General features: G+C 34.6%; 1 protein-coding gene and 1 long non-coding RNA gene across 2 annotated transcripts in view; one reads left to right on the top strand and one right to left on the bottom strand.

Annotated features, from left to right (window-relative positions):
• The window catches only part of CDC16 (cell division cycle 16), a 48,606-nt gene extending 30,393 nt beyond the window's left edge, over positions 1 to 18,213 (bottom strand). Inside the window, exons 1-9 of the mRNA XM_001364559.4 lie at positions 17,730 to 18,213; positions 15,628 to 15,682; positions 15,429 to 15,526; positions 14,657 to 14,695; positions 14,146 to 14,286; positions 12,630 to 12,789; positions 7,733 to 7,824; positions 5,815 to 5,948; positions 5,244 to 5,323 (exon numbers count right to left, since the gene is read on the bottom strand). Of these exons, the coding sequence (XP_001364596.1) occupies positions 5,244 to 5,323; positions 5,815 to 5,948; positions 7,733 to 7,824; positions 12,630 to 12,789; positions 14,146 to 14,286; positions 14,657 to 14,695; positions 15,429 to 15,526; positions 15,628 to 15,682; positions 17,730 to 17,777 (847 nt within the window). The 5' untranslated portion in view covers positions 17,778 to 18,213. The remainder of the gene's footprint in view (positions 1 to 5,243; positions 5,324 to 5,814; positions 5,949 to 7,732; positions 7,825 to 12,629; positions 12,790 to 14,145; positions 14,287 to 14,656; positions 14,696 to 15,428; positions 15,527 to 15,627; positions 15,683 to 17,729) is intronic.
• Positions 18,153 to 19,190, top strand: part of LOC103102877 (uncharacterized) — an 89,754-nt gene continuing 88,716 nt past the window's right edge. The window contains exon 1 of the long non-coding RNA XR_471312.3: positions 18,153 to 18,287. This is a non-coding gene — a long non-coding RNA (uncharacterized LOC103102877). The remainder of the gene's footprint in view (positions 18,288 to 19,190) is intronic.

Raw genomic sequence — 19,190 nt, 5'->3', positions numbered from 1 at the left:
CATAGGTCAAATAATATGCCTAAGATCATACAGGCAGTAGACCACATGTCTGTCTGTCAGATGTCTGTCCAGTTATTCGATTTCCAAATCCCACCACTCAGCGACACAAGGCTATCTCTGAGTTCATGTGAAAAAGCCCCAAGTGTTTTAATGATCTACAAACTTAAAAGAAATCAGCAGTAAAGGACTATGTTCAGATTTGAAAGTGACATTTTAAGAAGGGAAATGTGCAGGGATTTTAAGAAGGGAAATGCAGGAATGTATCCTAGAAAGTAAATAATGGTAAAAGGAATAGAAAAATACCATAAAAATATTAGTTGAAGATTACAGAAGATAAGACTCAGGGGAACCAAGAAGCTATTTTCAAATATTTAAAGCAATTCTGATATAGTAAAAATGTGCTAGATTTCTTTTTTTGCTCCAAGGGCAAAATAAAATTAGTGGGTGTAATCAAATTAGTGGATGTTTCAGAAGCAAATTTAGGATTAACATAAAGAAAAACTTCCTAGCAACTAGAGCTATCTAAAAGTGGAATAGATTGCTTTAAAAAAATAGTGAGTTCAAGGGCTGGCAGGTTGCACAGGGGGTAGTGCCAGGCCTGTAATAGGGAGGACCTGAATTCAAATTTGGCCTTAGACACTTCCTAGTTATGTGACACTGGGCAAGTTACTTTACTCCAATTGCCTAGCCCTTGCCACTCTCCTATCTAAGAATTTATATTAAGGCAAAAAGTTTAAAAAAAAAAAAGTAGTATTGAGTTCTCTATCATTAGAATTCTTCAGGCAGAGTTTGGTAATCACTTAATAAGAAAGAAGTTAAGGAGACATAAAACTTCATAAAAATTATACATGGATAATGTCCAATAAACCCAAAGATCCCAGCTTTGGGGACAAGAACCCATTATTTGATGAAAACTGCTAGGAAAAGTGGAAAACTGAATTGGAAAATTAGGTTTAGATCAACATCTCATACCCTATAATAAAATTCAAAATGGTTAATGACTTAATAAGAGTGAAATCATAAATAAAGTAAACATAGGACAGTATTATACCTGTCAGATCAATGGGAAAAAAAGCAATTTAAGACCAAGTAAGAGATAGAGAACATTTGATTATATTAAATTAAAAGGTTTTGTTCAAATAATACCAATTCAACATGATTAGAAGGGAAGCAACAAACTGGGAAAAATTTTTTATAACAAAGACCTCAACAAAGGTCTAATTTCTCAAATTTATAAGGAACTGAGTCAATTGTACAAGAAATCAAGCCATTTCCCCAATTGACAAATGGTAAGGGACAGGAATTGGCAGTTTTCACGCAGTTTTCACAAGGTGAAATCAAAATTATCAATAAGCACGTGAAAAAGTGTTCTACATCCCTCTTGATTAGAAAAATACAAATTAAAATAACTCTGAGGTAGACCCTTACACCTAGCACAGTGTGTGACAGTAAAGGAAAATAATAAAGATTGGAGAGAATGTGGCGAAAATGGGTCACTGATACACTGCTGGTGGAGTTGTGAATTGATCCAACCATTCCGGAGGGAAATGTGCCAGGCAGGGTCAAGGGAGGGCAATTTGGAACTATGCCCAAAGGGTATTAAAAGACTGTCTGCCCTTTGATCCAGCCACAGCACTGCTGGGTTTGTACTCCAAATAGATAGTAAGGAAAAATACTTGTACAAAAATATTCATAGCCATGCTCTGTGGTTAAAAATGAGGGGGTCCCCCAATTGGGGAATGGCTAAACAAATTGTGGCATATGATGGTAATGGAAAACTACTGTGCTGTAAGGAATGATGAATTGGAGAATTTCTATATGAACTGGAAGAACCTCAATAAACTGATGTAGACTGAAATGAGCAGAACCAAGAGAACATCATACACAGAAAGTGAAATATTGTGGAAATATCTAATGTAATGAACTTTACCACTAGTAGTAATACAATGATCCAGAAAGAATGCTATCCACATCAAGAGAAAGAATTGTGGGAGTAGAAATGTGAAAGAAAAACAAATGATTTTCACTTGTTAAAATGGGTATATGAATTGGGGTTTTGGTTTTAAAAGATTGTTCTACTGCAAAAAATGAATAATATGAAAATAGGTATCAAGTGATAAGGTACAACCCAGTGGAATTTCTTGTCGGATCTGGGAGGGGTGAGTCAACAGGGGAGGGAAAGAAAATGAATCATGTAAACATGGAAAATTATTTTTAAAATAATAAAAATTTTAAATGCAGAAAAAAATAGGTGGAAGAGGAAGTGGAAGGAGGAAGAGAATCTGGAAATAAAAATAAAGAATGTCAAGTTAAAAAAAAAGAAAATTTAGATATGATCAACCTCTGGAGAAAACTGAATGGAAATAGAAAGGAATATACCTTTTTCTCAGCAGTACATAGCACCTTCACAAAAACTGACCATATAATAGGACATAAAAACCTTAAAACTGCGCAGATGGAAAACTTGCAACACCTGAGCTACAGTCTCAGCATCCTTTTAAGTTACGTCCTAATTTTATGAAAGGATGCTTAGGAGATAAATTTGGCTGAGACCCACACTGCAGGGCTCTTTTTTCGGAGCTTGTGCTTTTGGTAAAGTGCTGCAGTTGTGAGTCTTTGTCTCTCTTTGCTCTGGTCACTTGACTAAAAGAACCTTTTTTTCTTTCCCCTCTCTTTTAATTATTATTAAAAATCCTACAAAGTTTTGGCAGACCACAAAGGGATTAAGAACTAGAGGAACCAGCTTTTTTCTCCTGCCGTGGCTTTCCCTCTTCCCTCTCCCCTTTTCCTTCTCCCTCCTGAAAATCCTTCAAAGCCTTTTCAGGCTCATTGCCTACACCTGCCCGAAAATCCTACACAACCAAACTTAGAAACGCAGAAAATTAAATGCATCCTTTTCAGACATATGTGATAAAAAATAAAAGTAGCACAAAGACTAAAAATTGTAAAGATTAAAATTAATAATCAATAACTATTATATTTTAAAAGTTTTGTTAATAATAACTAAAGCAAAAGAACTGTCTGAACTCATCCCAATCTCAGGTCAAAGACTGCATGGGGGGAGTTACAGAAAACTTAAATACAATCATGTAATCACACAAACATGGACATGGAGGAGAGATTATAGGGAATTTTGCAAAGTGTAGCTTTTTATATTTTAGGGGTTCAAGAATTTCTAACTATACATTCCCCTCTGTAATCCTGCTGGGGAGACCAGTATCCCCAAAAGGATCATGGATATATAACATAAATTTTAATCTTTACAAAACTAATTGGAAACTAAATAATCTTATTCTAAAAAAGGGAGGAAATTTATAACTCATAGATCAAATAACATGCCTAAGACCAACAAGTAGTAAACAGCAAAGCCCAGATGTATGTCAGTTCTTTTATTTCTGAATTCCACTTCTCTCAGTCACATAATGAATAGACACAATAAATAATTTCATTAAAGAGCACAAAATGGAAAAAATGTAATGAAATTTATGAGATGCAATCAAAGCTACACTTGAGGGGATATCTGTATCTCTAAAAGCCTTACATCAATAAAACAGAGATAAAACAAATCAACAAATTGAGGGTGCAACTAAAATAACTAGAAAAAGAACAAATGAAAACTCCCCAATTTAACAACAAATTGGAAATTCTGAAAATCAAAGGAGAGAAATAAAACTGAAAACCATTTAAGTAAGGAGGTGGTCTTATGAAAAAAAAAACACTTGTAAATTTGACTTAAAAAAGGAAAATGTTATGGTCAATCACAGAGATGCATGATCAAAAATGTCAACTGTCTTCAGAGAAAGAACTGATGTTTATGTTAATTTTAATGTAGCTTGAAATCATAATATATTTCATTTTCAATTTGGAATCTCATCAACAAAATGACCAATATGGAAAAACATTTTACATAACTGCACATGTAAAATCTCTATCAGACTGCTTCCCATCTTAGGAATGGAGGAGGAGTGGGAGGTAGTAAGAATGGAAGAGGGACACAATTTCAAAATTTTAAAAAAGAATATTTAAAGAAATTGTTTTTACATGTAATTGGGGTAAAATAAACTATTATTTTTTTAAAACCTTGATGGTCTTTATGATCTCCCTATGACACAAAGCAGGAAAAACATAATTGTACTGCTGTGGATTAACTGAATGGGTAAATAATTTTTTTTCTCCAATTAACTATGCTATTTCCAACTTAGAACATCATTTTCTATATTTTTCTTTATTATATTTATGTTATATTATATTTCTGGCTACAAAAACACTCAGGTGGGGTAATGATCAAATATCATGATTTAAAGAAATCTTAGGACTGTTTTTTTTAATCTTTTTTTTTTTGGTTTTTATTTCTTACATAATACAGATGCATGTATAACACAATAACACCATAATCCCCAAGAATAAAACTTATACACTAAACAGTTCCAAACTCCAAGATCATAGTTATAAAATCTACAGATTCCCCTAGTAGTAGAGTTTTGTATCTTTATTCAAAGGGCCAAATTCTCAGACATTGGAAAATATAAAATTAAATTGTCTATGGAAAGTAAGGTTACTGATTTGCTTCAAAAATCAATGTATAAAACCAAGAAGTTTGGAAACCTGCATTATTTAAATTAAACAAACATTCACCAAGCACTTACTATGTTTGAGGCCTCCTTACCATTTTACTCTATTTTCTGTCAAGAAAATTTACTGTCTTTAATCTAGTAGCATTTACCGTGAACACAAATTGAATTTTCAAAATGAACTTCCACTGATTATCTAATGATTTCCACCAAAGAATCCTCCAGGTGAAATTCAAATGTGATCTTTGATCCAGAATTTTTTTTCTTAATACTTTAAGTTAAACTCAAATTCAGATTAATGTAGTAAAATAGCATTGTGGCTGCCCACAGCCTGTAGATGTTTTTCTTTTATTTAATAATATATGTAAATTGAATTACTAAAGTTATTTCCAGTATAAATAGATTTTTGATGAAATTCCTGTTTTCACAAGTTCCTTGTGCATTTTCAGCATCTTGCTAACATTAGCCCCCGAACCAAAACATGACTGGTTCCCTGAAGTGGGAAATGAAAGCTGGCTGAGCCTGCTGATGAAAGCTAAAGCAGGAACCGGACACATAAACACTGTAAAAGACTAATAGATTTTTTAAATCTTTCTTCCATTCTACCCATCCCACATTGTACTACTGTATCCAAGTTTAATTACCATCTTAATTTAAAAATTAAATTCTCACCATTTGCTTTATTCAGTTCCACAAGAGTCCCTATGTGTACAGGTAAACAATTTGCATGGAAAGGATCTTTTTCCATTACTCTGAAAGTCAAAGTACCATGTATTACTATCCCAGAAGTGGAATAAAACACTTAACCTAACAAGTTATCGTGAACATATTATCAATTCATTAATGCTAGAATGATTACATTTGTCCATTTAACTCTAGACCCAAACAATTTCACTAAATGGTTTGTTCAACTAGGGCAAATATCAGAGGACCAACTGAGAAAAAACTTGGTATTTGAGAAATATGAAGATGCTTAGTTAAGTATTTATATTTTAAATCAAGAGAACTATACTACAAATGACCAATACAAATATTTAAAGATTCTTTTAGTATACAACTTAAAATGGCCTCATCTCCTTAAAGATTTAAATAAACATCTTCATATCTGTAACTTATTCTTTCATACCTCAAGAGAGTGCTGTGCAGTGAAGGTTAATTAAATAATGACTAAATGAGAGGATTCCAAAGAATGGGTCTGAAGTAACAGTAGAGCAGATGGCTTAAAATGGTTGTAGATACTTACACTGAAGTCAGCTTGTAGCACATTTTGAAATCACAGTTATAATAATGTCTTTCTGCCAAAGACACTACCACATCCAGATTGTCCTGCAGACCATCTACAGATTCAGGAATGACAGTTTCACTAGGCTTATTATACTGAAACACAGAGAATATTTTTATATAAATTGAGAAGATGATAAATCTAAATTGCTCAAGTTTTAAAAGTATTCAATTAGGGACATGTGGGTTCCCTAGTAATTTTTATATTTTGTTTTAGAAAGGGTAAAAGATATTGGGCAAAACATACCAATGATTTAATAAAGAAACATGGCACAAGGTAACCTGTGAGGTCCCTTCCAATTTGCAAATTTCAGATTTCTAGCAGAATTCTTTTGAGGGAGTAATTTTTCTAATTTAACTAAAAGGGGAAGGGAGCAGGGGAAGAGAAAACACATTTCCTATTTGCCTACTATGTACCAGGAACCCTGCTAAGAGCTTCATTTGGTCCTCATAACAATTCTAGAAGACAGGTTCTATTTTCATCCCTGTTTCAGAGATGAGGAAACTGAGGCAGAAAGTGATTAAATGGCTAACCCAGGGTCTCATAGCTAACAAATATTTGAGGTAATATTTGAACTGTGGTCTTCATCATTCTAGGCCCAGTAACCACCTAGCTACCTCAAAACCACTCTGGCCTTCCTATTCCTACTTATAAATACATATTACAATTGTTGTATACTTTTATTTGAACATTTTATGAGTACAATTGTTATTAATAAGAATATGACTTCATGAAGTATACACATGGTATGAATTTTTCATAAAATAAGGCAAATACTAGCTATGGCCACACAAGTTCACTATATTAACAACAGAAAATATAGGAGTGGGCAAGGTAAACTGAAGATTAGAAGGTCTATTATCTCTCATTTGCTTAGAGTTTAAATGATAGGATAAATGGAATGATAACAGCATTGCAGCTTTCCCTTACCATGTTCCAACTGTATTTTCAAGGACAAGAAAACTCAAAATTTTTCTCAAAAATGAAGATATAATTTTCCTGAACTAAAAGATTGAAAATGTACAACTTTCACACAATATTACTAGCTAAAAGACTTGGTGAGCACTCAGTAATATAGTCCTTATGAGTGTAACACTTTTAGAAACCTTTTTACTTTTTCCTGGCATAAAAAAATGTATTATGTAAAATGCTTTACCTGTGACCCTAGGCAAGTCACTTAAATCCAACTACCTTGCCCTTGCTGCACTTCTATCTTAGAACTGCTACTAAGATAGGGGACAAGTGTTTTTTTTTTTTGGGGGGGGGGGGGTAAGGGGGAATCTATTATGTGACCTTGAGCACCTGGGCTTCATTTTCCACATACATAAAATGAAGGGGAATGATTAATAATCAGTAAGGTTCCTTTTAGCTACAATATTCTCTGCTCTTAATAAATTATTGCTTCCATGCAATAAGCAGTTTCTAAGACACCTATAAGAGTAATACAACATTCAGAAATACTTTCACTTCCCAGAGTAATTCACACACAAGAAAATCTAGCAACATATCATTTATTTTTTTGGGAACAGAGGAATAAGGAAAAATAAACTTAACTCCATTTAAATAAGATAAATATTTAGTCAGGGATCATAACTTTGAGGACAAGAATTGAAATAGATATTAGTTCTAAAATATCTCTGTATTTTTAAACCAATGGATCATCTTAAATTGTTTTGCATCTCCCAAGTACTAAGACAAATCCTCTCACTATTCTTGTTCAAAAATTTAACCATGGGTAGAAAGCATGGCTAGAGATAAAGGATTATGAATTCCACACTTAGACTCTTCAATAGATGAAAAAGAAGAGGGGCAAGAGGGAGGCATTATGAAGGGCTCAAGAACCAATTGTGAACAATGTGGCTGTAGAATTTTAACTCACCTTTTTTAACTTATTCTCAAATAGAAAATGCAGCAATTCTTGTTCTTCTGTGCATTGTTTGCTAAGAGGTAGAGATTCAAGAAGCTCTTTTTCTGTGAAAAAAAAAAGTTTTAAATGTTAAAATTATATTGATGAAAAAATCTGGCAATTAGAAAATGGACTTCACAATTTTACCCTAAGTAAACACTCTAAAGGGAGGTCAATATAAACATAAATGGACACCAAGATATATGACTATCCCCACCTGCATAAAAGTGCAGACCAAATTTCCCAGCTCCTAATATGATCCTAAGTTCCTTCAGTTTCCTTTCCCCAAAGAAAACAAAAGAGAGGGAATGGCACATTAATGGCACAGTTTATACTAAGTTTCAGTTCTGTTTCCTCATCTGTAAAAATGAGTGGTTTGGGCTAGATGACCTCTGAAATCCTTTCTAGCTCTATATTTGTAAACTCTTCCAATTCAAATGAAAATTTCTTGGTAAAGATCTAGGTAAAATGTAAAGTGGCACCATATATTGATGCCCTTTGGGTAAGTGTCAACTACACTTATATAATACATCAATTACCTTATTTTTTTTTCCAAAACCCTTACCTCCCATCTTAGAATCAATACTCTGTATTGGTTCTGAGGCAGAAGAATGGTAAGGGCTAAGCAAAGGGGGTTAAGTGACTTGCCCAGGGTCACACAGCTAGGAAGTGTCTGAGGCAAGATTTGAACCTAGAACCGGCTCTCAATCCACTGAGCCACCCAGCTGTCCCCTACTTTATTTTTAAGGAGATGTGGATTGAGGAGGAAGCAGGAAGAGCAAAAATGCAAGCAGAGGTACCTTAGAAAGAGGTAGGTATATTTCTTCTTCTGAGATAGGAGAGAAGAAGAAAAAGAATGGGTAATAATACCCAGAGGTTTTGAGATGGGGTGTTAAAGGAGTTTTCATTAGCTGGCCAAAATCTTATAATAATCATTTGGAGTAGAATAACTTTTATCTCTATTTCACAAATAAGGAAACTGAGTTTAAAAAGCTGACTTTTCTGTGTTCAAACAGGAAATTATAAACTGGGACCTGAATTCAGATCTCCTCACTCCTAGTCTGGGGTGCTTTCACTATATATGTTATATGCCATATATTAGTGAAGCTGTTCAACCTTATCAAGTTTTTCCTTCATTTTGTGGATTTAATAAAATGTTTTTAAAATTCAGGTAAATGCACTAAATACAAATACTGCAGATTTAATTTTCTATTTTTTATTTTTTGTCCTTTGACTTAAAATTTTTTTTTTTATCACACAAAACACACATCAATATTGGGTCAGTGTTGTAAGAGCACACTCATACAAAATATTCTGATGTGAAAGATAGTATGCTTTGATCCACATCCATCCTACTCCAACAGTTCTTTCTCTGGAGGTGGAGGGCATTCTCCATCATAAGTCTTTCAGGATTGTTCCTGATTTTGCTGAAATTGCTGAAAGTAGTCAAGTTTTCAGTTGATCATCCTACAATATTACTGTTACTGTGTACAATGTTCTCCTCATTCTGCTTAATTTGCTCTGCATTGGTTCCTGCAGATCTTTCCAGCTTTTTCTGAAATCATCTTGCTTATCATTTCTTATAGCACAATAGTATTCCATTCCAACATGTACCACAATTTGTTCAGCCACTCTCCAATTGATGGACATCCCCTCAATTTCCAATGCTTTGCCATCACAAAAAAGGAGCTGCTTAAACATTTTTGTACAAACAGGTCCTTTCTCCTTTTTTATGATCTCTTTAGGATGCAGACCTGAGTAGTGGTATTACAGGATCAAAGGTATACAGTTTTATAATCCTTTGGGCATAGGTCCAAACTGCCCTTCAGAATGATCAGTTTACAACTCTACCAACAATGCAGTAATGTCCTATTTCACCACATCCCCTCTGACATTTATCACTTTCCTTTACTATTATACTGACTAATCTGATAGGTGTGAGGTGGTACCTCAGTGTTGTTTTAATTTACATTTCTCATATCAAGAGGCATACAGAATATTTTTTCAGGTGATTATTGATAACTGATTTTTTAATCTAAAAATTGCTTGTTCATATCCTTTGACCATGTCAACTGAGGAATTGCTTGTATTCATATAAATTTGACTTAGTTCCCTATAAATTTGAAAAATTATACCTTAATCAGAGAAATTTATTATAAAAATTATTTCCCACCTTATTATTTCCCTTCTAATCTTTTTGATATAATTAAAATTATTCATTTTATATCTTATAATGCTGGATCTTGTTTGATCATAAATTCTTCCCATCTCCATAGATCTGACAGGTAAACTATTGTGTTCCCCTAATTTAGTTACTGTATCAATCTTTATATTTAAATTATATATTCATTTTTTATTGTAGCTTGGTTTTAGAATGTGACATTGGTCTATACCTAAGTTTCTGCCATACTGTTTTCCAATTTTCCAAGCAGTTTTTGTTAAAACAGTGAATTCTTATTCCAGAATCGGAGGTCTTTGGGTTTATCAAACACTAGGTTGCTACAGTCATTTACCTCTTATATTGTATATCAAATATATTCCATTGATTTGCCATCAGTTTCTTAAACAGTACCAAACAGTTTTGATTATTGCTTTATAGTTCAGTTTGAAATCTAATAGCACCAAAGCCATTTTCCTTCACATTTTTTCATTATAGTTCCCTTGATATTCTTGACCTTTTGTTCTTTCCAGATGAATTTTGTTATAATTTTTTCTAGTTCTATAAACCAATTATTTTGGCAGTTTGTCATTTCTATTATATAGTTCAGCCTACCTAGGAGCAATTAATGTTTTTCCAATTATTTGGATCTGACTTTATTTGTGTGAAAAGTGTTTTGTAATTATCTTCATATAAATTCCTATGTTAGTCTAAGCCAGAATATTCCCAGGTATTGCTAGAGTTATTTTAAATGGAATTTCTTTATCTCTTGCTGTTCAACTTTGTTGGTAATATATAGAAATGCTGATGACTTATGTGGATTTATTTTGTATCCTGCCACTTCATTAAGTTATTATTTCAACCAGTTCTTTAGTTGATTCTCTAGGTGATGGTGAAGACATGACCAGGTGTGCTGGAGAGGGTTGCTCCATACCCCTTCTCCACACAGCCCGAGAACATTTTCACATGCCTTGCTCTTCCACCCAGCAGCCCAATGCCTTCCACTATCTGGGGTAATGTGGGGGGCTCACAGGCAGCTTGAAGATGCAGTTTGGGCATGCAATCTCTAAAAGGTTTGCCAATGCTGCTCTAGACTTTTCTAAGAATACCATCATATAATCTGCGAAGTGATTGTTTAGTTTCCTCATTGCCTTAATTCCTTCAATTTCTTTTTCTTTTCTTATTGCTAAAGCTAGCATTTCTAATACGATATTAAACAATAGTGGTGATAATGGGCATTCTTGCTTCACTCTTGATCTTACTGGGAAGGTGTCTAACTTAAACCTATTACAGATGGTATTTGCTGATGGTTTTAGGTATATACTATTTTGGATTTTGAGGAATGACCTATTTATTCCTATGCTTTCTAGAGTTTTAAATAGGAATGGGTGTTATATTTTGTTAAGGGCTTTTTTAGCATCTCTTGAGATAATCATGTGATTTCTGTTCAGTTAGTTACTGATATGGTCAATTATGCTGATAGTTTCCCCAATATTAAACCAGCCCTGCAATCCTGATAAAAATTCCATCTGGTCATATTGAATAATCATTGTGATATATTGCTATAATCTCCTTGCATTTTACTTTAAAATTTTGTATCTATATGCATTAATGAAATTGGTCTATAATTTTCTTTGTTTTTGATCTTCCTCGCTTAGGTAACAATGTGTCATGCTTGTGTCATAAAAAGAATTTACTAGGATTCCTTATTTATCTTCTTAAATAGTTTACATGGTGGTTGGGATTAATTTTTGGTAGATTTCATTTGTGCACCCATCTGACCCCAGGGATTTTTTCCTAGGGAGTTTACTGATGATTTTGTTCAATTTCTTTTCCTGAGATGTGATTACTTAAGTTTTGTACTCTGTTTCCTCTTTTATGAAACTGAGTAATTTAGGGTTAGGGTTAGGGTTAGGTTATCTTTGTAAATATTCATCCATTTCATTTAGACTATCAGATTTATTGGCATATAATTGGACAAAATAGCTCCTAATGTTCACCTTTTTCATTCTGAATATTTTATTTTCTTCTTTCCTTTTATTAATCAAATTAATCAATACTCTTTTATTTTTTTAATAAAACCAACTCTTAGTGTCATTTGAATTAGTTCAATGGCTCTCTTAATTTTCAATTTTATTAATTTCTCCTCAATTTTTAGAATTTCAATTTAGTTTTTAGTTGGGGATTTAAAATTTGTTCTTTATCTATTTTTTAGTAGCATGCTCAATTTCTTGATCTGCTTTTCCCTACCCCTACCCCCCATTTTATTGATGTGTTTAGAGACACAAATTTTACCATAAATACAACTTTGGCTATCTCCTCAGTGTCATTCTCATTAATGAAATTAATGTTTGTTTTTATTTTAGCATTAGTTTCCAATTACTTTTTTTGTCTTTCCACGAATCCTTATTGACTGTAATTTATCTGAAAAGAATGTACTTATTATTTTTGCTTTTATGCATTTGGTGGTGAAGTTTTATGCCATAATAATGGCCAATTTTTGTGAAGAGCCATGTACTACTGAAAAGATATCTTCACCTTTCTAGTCCCATTCAATTTTCTCCAGAGATCTATTAATCCTAACTTAAGTAAAATTTTATTTACTTCCTTTACTTTTTTCTTATTTTTTTAGACCTAGATTAAATCAAATCAAAAAAATAAATTAATTTTCCATAGATGTAAAAGGGAAGAAAAATGCCTTAGTTTCCAAACCTTCTTGTGCTGTCAGCATGTGGTGTGATGTTAAAAGATCAAATGCTTCAAAGCAGTAGACATCAAGCTTCAAGGCTTCTTTGTAGCTATAAGTTGCTAAGGTTCGATTATCTAGGGCATCATAGATCTTCCCTCGCAAAAGGCAAATAGAACTCTTTATCTGGTAAGAAAATATGACATATTAATAGCCTGAATCAAAGTCTGAAAAATATCTCATGAAATTTCTTTCTAATTGGCTACAGTTGTAACAAAAACATTAAAACAAAAGTTAAAAGTTTCTTTAGATGCTTCTTGATATATTTTGATTAATCCAACAAACATTCCCAATTTTTGCACATATACAGGATATTTTCACCAACCACTAGCATGTGAAAAATAATTTATAATAACTATCAAGACAAATGACTAAGAAACTTAAGTCCAAGAATGAGGGAGAAGACAGAGAGAGAGAACTAAGTCCTGAACTGGTGTCCATGAAATAATGAAAAAAGCCTCAAATAAATCCTCTAATCTATTGATATATCACTTATGGAAGATTTATGGAAAAACACAGATAAGAACTACATAGGATGAAAGGTGTAAATGTGCTGTAATATGAACGGGAAAGAAGTTCTGATGTAGACAAGCCTCTAGATCTACTACAGTGCAGTTCGATGAACAGAGTGCTATACCTGGTTTCAAACTTCATTCTGGATGACCATAAGCAAGGCCATCTGTCTGAAACTCATTTTCTTTATCGATAAAATGGGGATAATAATACACTAACTACCTTGCAGTGTTGTGAATAAACTTTGAAGTGCTATTTAAAGTATTATTAGGTAAACAAATAGAAAACAAAGCTAAATAGGCTAAACAGAATATATATATATATATATGTATATATATATATATATGTTGGGAAGGCAATAAAATGAATTTAGGCATATTTTAATAATACTTTAATTTGGAAAAAAATGCTGCCAACTTAATAGTAAAGAAATTGATGTATTGGTACATTATACCAAGGAGACTATATAGGGACATGTAAGTAAGTATTATCAAGAGAAATGAAAAGATTTTCCCTTAAATTAAAATATTTCCTAAGAAAAAGCATACTGGGTACAATAGAGTAAATTAAATGGGGAAAGTTTCCTAGAAAACTAATCTAAGAATTCACAAAAATAGGCAAGTAAAACTAGTCCACATGTCACAAGAAGCTGAACAAAGGATTGTGGGAAAGAGAGATATCCCAAACAGATTTAAGTAGTCTGAAGAAATAGCTTCATGCCTACTAAGACAAGAAAAGCCTTACATTATCTCCCAGATAGAAAGAAGGAAAGTTAAAGGAAGAGAGAAGAGGAAGAGAGAAAAGGAGAGTTAAGTAGATAATAGAAAAAACAATTATGTTCATTTGTTTACAACTATATGAAAGAGGCAATTTAATACACACAAACCTTTTTCATAATATTCTTACAACATAGTAATGTTTTCCCTAATTGTAAGAACTACTATTAGAAAAAAAAATCAAACTACTTACTGAAGATTGGGACATTTCCCAGTCATTAGAAGGTTCTTTCAGCCCATTTTCATCTTTCAAGTATTTTTCAAACAATCTTTTGTTAATTGGTTCTTCCATATCAAGGATATCAAGAGCTTGCTGATGTTCCTTTGCAGCATACTATGCAGAGAATTACAAAATGTTTAAATGAGAGTTTAGCTATACATCATTTTAAATTTTAAAAGGGCATAAGATGACATACTATCTCCTTGCTTAAATTTAAATTTTCCAAGAGTAATCTTTTCAGATACATGTCAATCGGGCTTCCCAAAATTAACAAATGGAATGTGGTAACATATTGATGAAGGTAATCAACAATAAACCAACATTAAGAAAATAATTAATTATCTAAACATTGATATAACAGTATTATTGACTAGCTAAATTCCATCATTGAAACTATCACAATACTGGGAAGGGGAAAATTTAGAGAAATAATACTACTCTTTCATTTAATCTTAATTAAAACAATGTAATAAAAAATACTTACGTGACATCTAGCAGCAAGGTACCGACAGGCTTCATATAACTAGAAAAGAAGTGAATTTGCAAAGCTATCAAAATAATTGGCAAAGAATAACAGAGATAGGAGATTTGAGCTGATCTATCAGACTTATTTTCCTTCCCAGCTTTCTATCATGGTCACCAATTATAAAAAAGCTTGATTTAATAGTCCTGGTATCATTAAAAAGTGCTTTAAGAGTATACTAATAGCTTCTTAAAAGCTAGTGAAATACATTTATTAGGCAGAAAATAATAAATTAAACAACTATATGAAAGTTTGGTCTTACTTTTCTATGAGTATAACTATTAAAAAATATAGTATATACTAGAAACAAAAGGGATGTTCATTGACTGGGCTAAATGTGGTATATGAATGTAATGAAATATTACTGCCCTGTAAGAAATAATACAAGAAATTAAAAGAAATGGGAGACTTTCACAAATTGAAGCAGTGAAGTGGATCCATCCATCTATCCATAAGATAAACAATCCAAAATAATTCTTGTGTAATTATAATAACCAAGCTTGTCTCTTCAGGAGGAACTACAGGTGTGCACTGTTAAGATATACTTTTAAATGTACCGATGTGTCAGGTTTTGCTTAACTGTCTTTCTCTTTGTTGTAAGAGTAGGCTGGGGGGAAGGATGGAGAGCAGTTTATTCAGAAATGATTAAGATGTTAAAACAAGAATCATTAATAAAACTTAAAAAACCAAAATACTGGCTTAAAAATAATTTCAAAACTTTAAAATTACTTACCTTGTCTAACTTACGTGATCGAAGGGCATGTGCTGCCCTATGATACTGAGCTGTTAAGTAAAGACACTGGGCCAACCAATAAATGTCTTGTGGTTCTTCTACAAACAAATGCAAAATATTATATACATTGTCAGAAACACAACTTTATAAGATTTTAAGAGTAATGGTATTAAAATAAAATCTCACTCTTGTCACTTACCATGAGACAATGAGGCTACTTTGTCTGCCCAAAATAGAGCACTTTGATATTGTTGCTATAAAAAAGTGAAAATCATAGGGTTATTACAAGACCCTGTTCAGAGAATCAACATTACTGTGAAACCTCCCTCTAATACTATATTAACAAGACACATAATATTTAGTTATTAATCTCTGTGAAGGATGATTTGCTGTGATGCCAGAACATTATAAGGTAGTTTGACCTCCAAGGCAAGGATACATTATGGGTTTTTTAAGACAGTAAGGCTATGGTGGCTAAGCTTTTAACTTTAGAATTAAGTTCAAATTATTTGAGTAGTTGCTAAAGTTCAATGACCAAACAAGACAGGTATAGATTCAACTACAGCATTTGGAACCTACAAAGAAATTGCTAATGCAAAACCACAACACATAAGGGCTGAAAATTGTAGCCTATATGACTAGTTTTATTCCCAGTCCCAGTAACTTTCTAATATCTATCAAGTCATAACTGCTCTATTTCAGTTTCTCCTGCTGAAAACTAGGAAATAAAATGTTCAACCATGACTTGAGGATTTTTATGGGATAATTCTAGAATATATTTTTCTAATAGTTAAAATCATGTTAGACACAAGCACATGTGTTCTAAATATGCATTAAATGAAAATCATTTCACATTCATTTTGCTAGAATTATAAATTTTAAATGGTCTTCATTGACCACACATTTTTTTTTTAAACTTTAACTTCTGTCTTAGAATCCATCCTTTGGTAGGCATTTGGGATCCAGTGACTTGCCCAGACACAGCTAAGTGTCTGAGAGCATATTTGAAATCAGGACCTCCCATCTCCAGGCCTGGCTTTCTGTCTGTCCACTGAGCCACTTAGCTGCCTCTTGCACTAGCATATTTATTTACCACTATTTATAAGGAAAACATAAGTAAAAAGATTTATCAAATGAGCAGATATAACTCACCTCTCAAATAAATATTGAGTATTTATTTACATACAATGCACACTTTCTCCTTAACACTAACTTTTGGCATACACAAAATTCTATTTTATACAAAATTTAAATGCTGATACAATGATCCTTTATGACAGTAAATCCATCCCCATAGATTGAGATTTGATCTTTATACAAATTCAGTTGGAAGAAGTTTTGGAGTCATCAAGTCTAATCCTCTCGTTTAATAGATGAGATAACCAAGTCGTGGAGAAGTAAAAGTGACTTGCCAAAGTCTGGCAGTTTCTGGAAGTAACTGGAGGACCTGAATTCAAAGCATTTACCTATAAATCCACCTTTTTTCCCATTGCACATCTTGATCTTTTAAACAACTCTAGGATAAACAAAGGCATACTGGGTGTCCTTATACCAAAAAAGTCTTCTAAAAAGCAAATCCCTGCAACTTTGTACTTAAACCAATCCCATACCTCTTAAAAATCAACGATAAACATTTATTCCGCACTTAATTAGGTCAAGATTTTGAAGGGATTATAGAAAGTCACGGAAGACTCTGTCCCTTGAAGATAAGCAACTGGGAAGTAGTTGCTGTTTTTGCCTTTTTTTTTTGTAATCCCCCTTAGTCTAATCAGGACTTAAGTCTAGAGCCTGGTCTTGAGTAAGCACCTAATCAATGTTTGTTGACTTCTCGATTTCCAAAATCGTTCACTTTTAGATGATTTGATAATCAAATTAAATAACAATGCAAATTGGGTGCCCGATGGTAGACAGCGGAGGCCAGTGGGCTCCAGAGAGGGAGGGACCCCGCTTTTCTTCAGGCAAAATGGGAGAAGCAGCACCAGGGGCTAGGGTGGTGAGAAAAGGGCCGAAGAAATTTGGTGACATTTTTACCAGAAATAAAAACAAGTGTCAGTGTTCCCGGAAGAGGGAAAGGGCTCACACCCTTCACGGCGTTTAGGCCCCTTCCTCAGCCAGCCCTGGGGCCTAAACCTTGGTCCCAACCGGACACTCGCCGGGCCGCACATATTACAGGTACCCCTCCACAGCTCAGGATTCGGCTTCCCCAGGTCCGGGCCCGGACTTGGGTCCCGGGCGTTGCCCGCCTAGGGAGACCTCCCTACACACTCACATGCGCACACACAGACACAGACAGACACACACCTGGTCTATGTACTGGCGGACGCGTTTCCGCAGCCGCTCCAAGTTCATCTTCTCGCGGGGACTGGGCCGGCGCGTGCGTGCCAGGGACAGGTCAGGGAAGGGGGGCGGAGGAAGAGGCGCCGGTCGCACGCCCAAGGTAGAGGAATACGGAGGCAGGCGTGGGGAGGGGGCGGGGCACGGCTGCCAAGAGCGTGGCCGTGGTGCCGCTGCAGCTTCGCGTTCGCCGCCCAGGTTAAACGGACCCACGGGCTCGGGGACAGGCCAGCTCCCCACCTGCCCCGCCCCCGCCCTAGAACACGCCGCAACTCCCGCGCGCTATCTCCGTACGCCGCAGCGCCTGGGTTGCCGGCCTTCGCGGCCCAGAGCCTGTCCTTAGGTGTTACGGTAAAAGGAGTCCCCCCTGGAAGTGGTGCCTTCCCACCCCCTGGAAACACAGCACTGAGCGAGGGTTCCGGGGCCTTCTCTACTTCCCCACCACCTCTAGAGAACGGGTAGCAAAGGATGGAGGGAGAGAAGCCTGCGTGCTGGGATTATGACGTCAGTCGAGAAGGAACAGAGGTAGGGATCCCTCTTAGGTGACCTGCTCTCTTAAGGAAAACGCTAGTTTGAGTTTTAAGCAGGCTTTGTCCGGACATTTCGAGGAGAGACCACGTCCTTCAGTTACTGTTTGTGGATAACGAAAATAGCTTCCTTTGAAACCATTGGTTTATGGATTTGGAAGCAGATTTGGGAACCACCAGCCACAATCCCATCTTCTGCAACAAGCCTTTCATGGGCCCAGCCTTTCCACTCCATACTTATTTTCTTATGCATACATAGTTTTCCTGTTGTCTCTCCTATCATATTGTAAGCTCCCAGACGGTAGGGTCTGTCTTGATTTTTTCTTTGAATCTCCAGCCCTTAATTGTGCTTGGCTTTTAAATAAATGCATATTTATCGAATGACCCAAATGTTATTAGGCAAGTTACTTGAACTCTGTAGACCTGAGTTTCCTCATCTGCAAAATGAAAGGGGTTGGACTAGATAACCTCATAATAACGTCTAGTTAATGAGAATCAAATAAGGTACAACCTCTTTATTAGAAATTGGGGCAAAGAATTGATAATACCCAAGAATTTTGACCCATAGGGTAAGAGTAAAAGAAGGTGCTTGTGGTAAATGATAGGGGGGGTGATGCATACAAAATATTGTTCTGGGTAGATTTATCTGGCAGCAAGATTTGTTCGACTGGAAGAAATCATTATTGAGATCATAAAGGAAAGGGCAGTCATTAAAGATGCTACTGAGTGAGATAGAATTAAGTGTATTATTCTCAGAATAATATTTGACTTGTAACCCCAATATTCTTGGGGCAGAGGCATCCAGTTTTTATTCTGACTAGGAAAGGGGATGTAGAGGCTAGTTTGTTGCTTTTATCTTAGGGCCCCAGAGAATCCAGAAAAAAGTAATTGATAACAGACA

The sequence above is a fragment of the Monodelphis domestica genome, chromosome 8 (genome assembly GCF_027887165.1).
Source record: "Monodelphis domestica isolate mMonDom1 chromosome 8, mMonDom1.pri, whole genome shotgun sequence".
Taxonomy (NCBI): Eukaryota; Metazoa; Chordata; class Mammalia; order Didelphimorphia; family Didelphidae; genus Monodelphis; species Monodelphis domestica.
Note: the sequence above shows the minus strand (reverse complement) of the source record. Positions and strands in the feature narration are given on the sequence as shown.